The 9765-nt window shown below is 48.5% G+C and overlaps 1 protein-coding gene across 3 annotated transcripts in view; it reads right to left on the minus strand.

Annotated features, from left to right (window-relative positions):
- Positions 1 to 9549, minus strand: part of ZNF827 (zinc finger protein 827) — a 178952-nt gene extending 169403 nt beyond the window's left edge. For 2 of the 3 annotated variants that reach the window (XM_004263610.4, XM_049708814.1), the window contains exon 1: positions 8955 to 9548. In XM_004263610.4, coding sequence (XP_004263658.1) covers positions 8955 to 8997 — 43 coding nt within the window. In that variant the 5' untranslated portion in view covers positions 8998 to 9548. Of the gene's footprint in view, positions 1 to 8954 lie in introns of all 3 variants that reach the window. The other variant, XM_033402764.2, reaches the window with a different exon arrangement.
- Positions 9550 to 9765: the final 216 nt, after the last annotated feature.

A 9765-nucleotide genomic window follows, 5' to 3' on the forward strand; every position in this document is an offset into this window, starting at 1 on the left:
TTTATTTAGGTATTCAATTAATACGTACAATATCCCTATGATATAGGGACTGTTATCACTATTGAAAGATGAGGAAACCAGAGAACAGGGAAGTTAAGTAATTTGCCCAAGGTCACACAGCTAGTTAGTGTCAGAGCTCAGATCTAAACAGCTTGGCAGCAGAGCCTGTACACTGGACCACTACTCTATGACCTTAAAAAGCATGTACGGTCTCCGTTTTTTACTTAAGATGTACTGTATACAGTAGACATAGTGAAAAGAGGGCAAAAATCACATGATATTTTCTCTCTCCTTACAAAACAACAACAAAAACTTTTAAAAATACACCACCAAAGGAAACCATAAGCAAGACAAAAAGACGACCCTCAGAAAGGGAGAAAATATTTGCAAATAAAGCAACGGACAAAGGATTAATCTCCAAAATATACAAACAGCTCATGGAGCTCAATATCAAAAAAACACAAAAATCTCAATTAAAACACGGGTGGAAGACCTAAATAGACATTTCACCAAAGAAGACATACAGATGGCCAAGAGGCACATGAAAGGATGCTCAACATCACTAATCATTAGAGAAATGCAAATCAAAACTACAATGAGGTATCACCTCACACTGGTCAGAATGGCCATCATCAAAAAATCTACAAACAGTAAATGCTGGAGAGGGTGTGGAGAAAAGGGAACCCTCTTGCACTGTTGTGGGAATGTAAATTGATACAGCCTCGGTGGAGAACAGTATGGAGGTTCCTTAAAAAACTAAAAATAGAACTACCATATGACCCAGCAATCCCACTACTGGGCATATACCCAGATAAAACCATAATTCAAAAAGAGTCATGTACCAAAATGTTCATTGCAGCACTATTTACAATAGCCAGGACATGGAAACAACCTAAATGTCCAACGACAGATGAATGGATAAAGAAGATGTGGCACATATATACAATAGAATATTACTCAGCCATAAAAAAGGGACGAAATTGGGTCATTTGTACAGATGTGGAGGGACCTAGAGTCTGTCATACAGAGTGAAGTAAGTCAGAAAGAGAAAAACAAGTATCATATATTGACGCATATATATGGAATCTAGAAAAATGGTACAGATGAACCTATTTGTGGGGCAGGAACAGAGACACAGACATAGAGAACGGACCTGTGGACACAGAGTGGGGAAGGGGAGGGTGGGACGAATTGGGAGATTAGGAATGACATATATACACTACCATGCGTAAAATAGCTAGCTGGAACATGCTATAAGCACAGGAAGCTCAGCCCGGTGCTCTGTGACCACCTAGATGGGTGGGATGGGGGGTGGATAGGAGGGAGGTCCAAAAGGGAGGGGATATGGGTATCCATATAACTGATTCACTTTACTGTACAGCAGAAACTCACACAAAATTGTAAAGCAATTATACTCCAATAATAATAAAAACAAGTCAATAAATAAAATATACCACCAGACAACCCAAGACACTGGCACTACGTAACTTTAGAAAAATCTCTCCCCCTCCTCAAGTACAGCAGCTTGTTTCAAAAGCACAGATAAGCAGGCTGCTGCTGATCTGTCGTGGAAAAGACCATCTTCCCTGGGCTTCTCCGTTCCCCTTTGAAAGCCAACCTCTTCAGAGCACTCCAAACGATTCATCCCGAGACGCACATTTCTCTCACCCTTCGTCTTTTTCCCTTCACAGCTCACTTCTAATGGGGCTCTAACCACTTTTCTGACCCATGGAGAAATTACAGGAAAGAGGGAGAGAGAGAGAGAGGGATTATTTTGGGGTTGGCTTTTTCAGGCGCAAGCCTCGGAGAAGGTCCACACATTCCTTCCTTGCTGGGAGATAGAACTTGGCTGAATTTGGAATTTCTTAAAAACAGAAGCAAGAGTACCTAAGCCTTAGTCACTTAAGAACTCGAGGGAGCTTCAGTGGTAGAAGTTTTTTAACAAGAAGGGAAGGGAAGGCTGGAAACAATATCCTTTTTAGGCACACAGAATCTGCTGCATTTACTATAACTCTGGGTCAGTCTGTGAAAAACAGAGTGGCTAAAGGCCTCATGCTGATTTCAGACCGTGGGCGTGTATCACTGTACATTTTATAAAATTAGCTACAGGGCAGCTTCTGTGTATGTGTGTGTGTGTGTCTGTGTGTGTGTGTGTACACAGGCAGTGAGGCTGACTTTTATAAAATAAACAACGATATGCACCCATGCAGCTAAAGATTAGTATCAAGCCGGTCTGATTTTAATTTATGAAACTACCTTGTAGCTACAGTGATTCTATCCCAAGGTGGGTCCTTGGGGAATGATAAAGCCGTCTGAGAGGCCCCTGCTTCAGCACCTAGACATATATACTATTCTCTAATATCATAAAAATGTAATGTACAGATGGAGGAGAGAAATACAAAACTTGCTCCTAAACAGAAGGGGGAAAGCAGCTAGAAACTTCAGCCCATGAAATCTCTTACCTATTTCTAAGGTTTGTGCTTTGCACATTAGTTTCTTATAAAATATGATGAAAGACATTTCAGCTACCATAAACCATAAAGTATTTTGTACACATGGCCCTAGATGGTGTGCATTACTGAGCTACACCTAGAAAGTAGGAAATAGAAAAGAGCCCATCAGAAACAGGACACAGCATCTTCCCTGACAATCTGCATCTCTAAAATGTGATTCTAGAGTGCCTTTACTGAGGCCAAAGCAGTAACGAAATCTGATGGATAAAAAACCAAAAAACAAAACCCCCCCACACGTCTTCCCATCACTAGGCCTGGTCTGGATTTCTTTCAGATAAGAGGAAACTCAAAATCTACTCCTTCACCACAAAGCTCATGGTCTTGTAAAAACCTTCTGCTAGAAAGCCTTTCATGCCCCCAAAAGTCCTATTTTGTAGGTCACACTCTCATTATCTTGTTCTGCGATCAGTCTGATTAAATTATAGAAAATTACTAACACATCACTCAGAATAGAGAGATGAGCTCCAGCCTGTTGTGTTTGTTTTTCGGTCCTCCTGTCCTAATACTCCAGCAGATATTTAAAAAGGAAGAGTGGAGGAGAGACGAGGCAACTTCAAACGAGGAAAGCGAAAGGATATATTAACCTCCTCCCAGGACTAAGCTGCCCTCAGCTTTCACAGAGGGCATTACTGACCAGTCACGGAAACCAAGAGAGCTTTTTCCACTCTGACAATCTGGGCTCCACCATCATTTCCTTCGCACCTTACCGTCTTTTGAGTCCAAAGACACCACTCTGCACGAAGTGACCAGGGTTAGTGCTACCGGACGAGTTTTTCTCTTCCGGGGAAACGAAGTCATTCAGACACAATCTGAACTACCGGGATTACTAAATAAACTGCTTTACCTACACACTTCGAATCTGGTCTTTCCTACAAGGACATCTTGACATTAATTAATTAATCCTTGTATTGTAAACCAACTTGTGACCCCAGGAGAAGCCTGCCTGGTTACTCCATCAGTACGACAAGATCCCTTGGCTGTTTCCACAGCCTTTTTGTCCATCTAATTTTATAAGCCTCGCGAGATCAAGACTTTCCACACCTCCCTAGGAACTCTCCTAACAGGCCATTCAAAGACTCTGAAAACTCAAATGCACAGCAAGCTCTAACACTGGCCGAAAGCTGTCCAATTTCTACTTCCCCAACGTGATTTATTAACACCTGGTGCAGGAGACTTGTCAGTTCACACCAGCTGTGTCATCCCCAGAGCGAGATGGCAACACGTAGACAAATTAAAAATCAATTTTTTTATTACAAACTATTTTGCAGCATTAGAAGGAAGGCGATTTTGAGCTATCTTCCTTATTTTAACAGCAAAGCTCAGTGGACCCTACTTACTGTATTAGGAATACATGGATTTCTTTCAGGAGAACAGATAGACACTTCTGCCCAGCATCAAGCTTTGTGGTACCCCAGAACCATCCGAATTGAAATACTTTTCTATTTCAGATTTTAAAAACTTCCCCATGGTTCCTGTCCTAGTCAGGAGGTACTGTCTGGTCACTGAAAAACTTTAATAAGAATAAGTAAGGGAAAGGGTTCAATCTTCTACCTTCTGTCTTTCAATAGACATAGAAAGACCCATAAAAATATAAAAATAAGGGATCCTGTCTCTTTTCAGTCATCTTGTTTCCCAATTTTACTAGAAAGCAAGAAAGAATTTTTAAAGTTTTGTTCATGCCGAACACAATAACCTGTTCTGGTCTTGACCCGCAACTGAGTAAACAGTGAAAATACTGGAATAACAAAACAACTGTTTTATGAACTTTTCCTTTGTGCTCCCCCTCGGGAATAGGCATCGGGCAGCTTTCCAATGATAAACAGAAGCGAATCTAAACTCATACCCGTTTAGGGGTAAGTTGAAGCTAATGAGGAAATCTTAAAAGTGCTGATGGTACCGATGGTCAAAGGTTTTACAGATGCAACAAACACACCCCTTTCCCTCTCCAGTCTGTGATCCCAAATGGAACGATGTTCACAAAGGGCCGAGCCCCGGGCCTGGCAAACAGTCACCGTATCAGTTTCCCTCTCTTCCTCTTTCTCAGGCTGACAAACATTTTTAAACTCTGCAGTTCGGGATTCTGCTAAAGATAAGCACATCGTATAGCTCCAAGGACCTCTAGGACATTTTTTTGGAACATGGTATCGGACCCCGTTAGTGGAAAGAACTTTTGTAAAAGAGCCATCAATTGCAGCAGAGTCGTATTTAAATCCCAAAATGATAATTACTGCTCTAGGCCAAGAAATAAAGGCTTTAGTTCGAATAATAATTTTGAAATCCACTTCTCAAAAATAGTTTAGGTTTAACACCCTTGGTTGGGGGTCACCTCCGAAAGCTAGCGCCGCTCGCCTTTTTGATTGGCAGCCAGTAGGATCACCATTCAATTCTATAGGACAGTCCATTTGTTTTTCTGCATATGTATGAGGCCCACATAACAAAAACAAACACACACACACTTACTTCAGAGGCCCAGGAGGAAAGGACTGTGTAGAATTTTAAATCAGAAATCTAACGCTTAGGTTAGTAGTGTCAGGTTAAAGGCTCGCCCATCCCCAAAGCTAATTCGGTTCTGAACAGTCCCATGGGTGTCTAGTTGAACAGAAGGAGCTAGGAAACCTTAGCAGAACGAAGCCCAGCCTGGGGAATTGCTGGGACTCCGTGCCAGGGGCTGAGGCTCACCCCAGACTTGGTATCAGATAATACCAAGTGCTAGTCTGGATTTCCAGGACTAATCTACTGGAGGGTGGAACTTCCAGGTTCCCTGGTGTCTGTGCTATAGGGTGGGAGGACTGTGGGCTTTGGAGGTTCCCCACTGTGGCTGGCTAGTATCATATTTAATAACACATAGAGTTTATTAGTAGCAATGGTTTATGGGGGGAGGGGTACACAGGCAAGGGGGGGGACCTAAGAGGAAGTGGAAAGCATCCTAAATTTTCTAGAGATGCAGTTATCACAAGTTTCTTTTCTTGTATTCTAATTTGAACTTCTTAAATGGGTTTACAGGTTCTCTAAATTCTAAAAACGTTACATCAATAGTGGCTCTTAAGTACTTGTGTTTACTCAGAAGGCTTTTTGGTTTCAAAAGCAATGCTCCCCATCTCATTCCCCCTCCCACCTTTCCCACCCTGAAACCCACGCATATCACTCCTTTCTTTTATGGAGAAATGTTAAGTCGGCCCCTATATAACTTCTTAAAAACTCAGGATGACAGTCTATCAGAGCAATCAACTCCCAACGCTCTATATTTTAACTTTGATACAAAACGGTTCTCCAGGGAAAGAAAAATCCGGCCGCCCCCCCCACCGCACACAAATAAACAAACAAATAAACAAAGAACTTAGCATTAAAACTGGAATTTAGGGCTACAATTATATTCTACATTAAATACAAATTAACACTAATTTGACCAAAGTCCACCCCACTGCAAGTTCTTTCAAGACTCACTCAGCACTTAGCAAGCCTTGGGTTACTATGTCTGAATTGCAAAATACACCATTTGCCCAGAAATTGCTCTTAGCTCAAATGCAAACTGCTCACAAAACATGTGTAAACTATGCTTAAAACAGGCAGCACACATCCACAAAAATCCATTCAAACCAAAGGTAAGTGGAGAAAGCTTCACAAATTAGGCTTCTCTTTAAAAACCGGAGGGACTTTTACAGTGTTTCCAAAAGGTTATTGCTTTTTACTTCAGTAAAAGTGGCTTTATGTGACTGAGAGAAGGAGTTGATTTTTTCTTTCTCTTTTTTTTTTTTTTTAACTTGAGTGGATAACAGTATTCAATTAGAGAACAGGGTGGGAGAGACCACTCTCAAAATATAACTTAATCACCAGGCCCCAGCGCACTGGAGAGGCCCACCAAAACACACGAGCTAAAATGGAGCCTGAATTTCCTCTCAGACGGAGAGGGTAGTCGCACGAGGTCAGGGTCAAGGTCAGCAGCAGGGCAGGCTGCAGCTGCCCGACTGCACTACCCACAACGGGAGGGAAGGCGTTCCATCTCCGTCACAACCGAGCAGATAAATCCCTTCTCCCCTCCTACCCTCCCTCTCACCCCGCCAAGATTTTTTTTTAAGAAGAAAGGAAAATGACCAAATAACCTCACCGCCCTGGTTTTCGCACACAAGCTCATCAGCGCCCAAAGTTGCCATCTAAGGGCAAGTTCGCAGAGAACACTGAAGCCCATTTTGTCCGAGCAGGGCAAGCCTCCCCCGACGCCCCCCCAGGATTCCTGCCTCCTCTCCCTGCCCCCAAACGCCCCCGAAAAGAGCTGGGAACTGCGGCCGGCCGGCCATGTGCACGCACACACTTCCACCAACTGCTGCGAGTTTTCTGTGAATCGCAGCGCGGAGCCTCCCAACTCGCCCTCCCCGACTCCGCCGCCTTCTCCTTCCTCGCACAAAATTTCCCTACACACCCAGGCGCCTGCGAATGATTTTATGTGCATATATATTACATATGTGATATTATCCTCAGAACCTCTAGCGGGCAGGCGAAGAAAGGACTGCACAGGGGCATTTTTTTTTTTTTTTTTTAAAGGAAGGGGAAAAAAAGCACAACCCAAGCCCTGTGCGTCGACTCCTGCGTACCGGGAAGGGGAAAGAAAGAGGAATGTTTGCGGAGCGGGCTGCCTGCGAGTGCCCTTGCTCGCCACTTCGGCCGCGGCCCGGGTGACACGGAGGCACGGGGGCGCCCGGCCCGAGCCACCCGCGCCCCCTGCCCGTCCCCCGGGCAGGCACCGCCGCGGAGATTTCGCGAGGGGGAGATCGATCGCGCTGCCTGTCTGCAGCGGAAACGCACACGCTCACACACAACCCCAGCCCGAGACACCATAACCTTAACCCTTCCCCCACCCTCCGTGAACTTCAGGTGACCGACCACGTCGGCCTGACACCCGGGCGGGCGGGCGCTCCGGCTCCGCTCCCGCCCCCAGCCCGGGTTTTGCAGGATCGGGCTCCAAGCAGCGCCAAACCGCCGGGAGAGAGGAGCAGTGCGGGGGGAGAGAAGAGAAATTGACCCTCCGTCTCCCCCGACCCCTCCCTCCGGCGCCTCCGGCGTCCCCTCCTCCCCGTCACCCCGCCCCACGCCTTCTCCCCTGCCCCCTCCTCCCTGCATTCAAGGAGCCGGGCGGCCCCGGGGGATATTTTTAGTTGCTTCTTTCTCCTTCACTTTTAGCTTTAGCAGCATCTCGGAACACTCAAAGCGGAGAAAGATTGGGGGGGGGGGGTGTGAGCTGGAGAGGGAGTGGGGGAAAAGTTAAGAGTCTCGCAAAGAAAAGCCGGAGGGAGGGCGGAGAGGGACCAGGGGCGCGGGTGGAGGAGGGGAAGGGGACCGGGCCGTGCCGGCGGTGTGTGTCTCCAGTTGGTGTGTGGCTGCAGCCGGGGAGGGCTGTGATGCACTTTAGTCCTGGACTCTGCTCAGGCTCGCCGGGGAGGGGGGTCTGAGAGCCCGAGTCTCGCCCGGCTCCGTCTGCTCCGACTGACCCCGCATTTTATTGCGGCCAGGAGCCCTGCTCCTCCCTCCCCTCGGCTCTGCAGGGACCTCGCGCGCCGCGAGCCGCCCTGCCTCCTGCCTCCGCCTCGGCGCAGCTCCCGCACCCCACATCCGCCCGCCGCTGCCGGGCCTCGCCCCCAGCCCGGCCGCCCCGCGCCCCCGCGCCCCGGCGCGCCCCCTCGCCCCGGCGCCCGGGAGCAGCCGCCCGGCGGCGCGTGTGTACCCGTGTGTTTGTGTGCGGTGCCCCCACACCCTCCCAGCCGCTCCCGCCTCGCCCGCCCCCGACTCCCCTCCTCCGCCGCCGCCTCCTCCACCTCCGCCTCCTGCTCCTGCCGCCGCCGCTGCCGCCGGCGGCTCCGGGCCCGACCAGCCCCGGCGCAACCTTTAGCCGGAGACGGACCTCTCCCTGGATCCCGTACTCGGCAGGCGGCCGCGCGCCCTCGCCCCGACACCCCCAAACGCCATGTCACGGCCCCCAGCCCTCCGCGCGCCCCGACCCCCGCACCCTCAGGCACCGGGATCCGCAAGGAATTTCTTGTTTAAAAAGATTCCAACCTCTCCCACCTCCCCTCCACCCCCGATTAAAAAAACCCCGGCATCCACACTACTCCCCTCCTCCCTTCTTTTGCCCCCTCCCCCCAGCAACCCGGAGTGAGGAGGGGGAGGGGGAGGGAAAAGGGAAAAAAGCCCGATCTCAAGGAAAAAAAAGGGGGGGTGAGAGAAAGAAAGAAAAAGAGAGAGAGAATAGAAAGGGCACGGGGCTGATCATCACCAACATGGCTGCCTCAGCATAGACCTAAACGAGGAGTAACCCGGGCTGTGTCTTTGTCAGTTTCACCTCTGTAACCCTAAACTAATGCAGAAAACAACGGAGGAGGCTGCGGAGGGGAAAGAGGAGAGGGAGGGCGAGAAAATGGCACGAGAGGAGGTGGAGAAGGGATGACTTACGTGAGGGAAGGCGCTTGGGCTGCTCCTGCTTCCTCCTGGGCATTTTCCCCCTTTTCTCACATTCTCCTCCTTGGTTAATGTGAGATCAAATAAACCCCCGTGGGGGCAGAGAGGCAGACACTGGCAGGAGCGGGGAGGTAGTTGGGGGGCGCGCGGGCGGGCAGGGGGAAACCCCTTCTCTCCGGTGTGTGCAATGGGTTGAAGCTTGTTTCCTGGAGCCAGAAGAGGGGTTTTCTTCTTTTCTTTCCTTTCTTTTTTTTTTTCCTTTTTTTTTTTTTTAATTTTTTGGTCGTGCACCTGGCTTGTCCCCGAGCGTAATATTCTTCAATGGAAACGGATCTAATAGGTGTGAGTGTGTGTGTGTCCTATGCTCGCGTGTGTGATGGGAGGTATAAATAAATGAGTGCCGGTGCGTCGGTGTCTATGGCCGCGCTCTGTGTCTCCGAGCCCCTAACACTAATGTCGGGATCAAAGGGCAGCGGCGGCGGCAGCACAGCTCACAGCTCGCTCTCTTGCTCTCTCGCTCTCTCTCTCTCTCTCTCGCTCTCTTTCTCGCTCTCTCTCTCTCTCCTCTCGCGCTCTCTCTCTCTCTCTCTGTCACACACACACACACACACACACACAGAGGCACAGACTGAAGGAAAGAGCGAGAGCTAGACACACACACACACACACACACACACACACACACAGCAAAGAGGAAGGTGCCCTAAGGCTCCCAGGGCGGACTCAGGCTGGGATTTGCAACCGCTCTGTCTGGAAAGAATGGGGGGCGCGCGTGCGGGGGTGGGATGGACTTCTTCAAATTTAT

The sequence above is a fragment of the Orcinus orca genome, chromosome 4 (assembly GCF_937001465.1).
Source record: "Orcinus orca chromosome 4, mOrcOrc1.1, whole genome shotgun sequence".
In the NCBI taxonomy this organism is placed as follows: Eukaryota; Metazoa; Chordata; class Mammalia; order Artiodactyla; family Delphinidae; genus Orcinus; species Orcinus orca.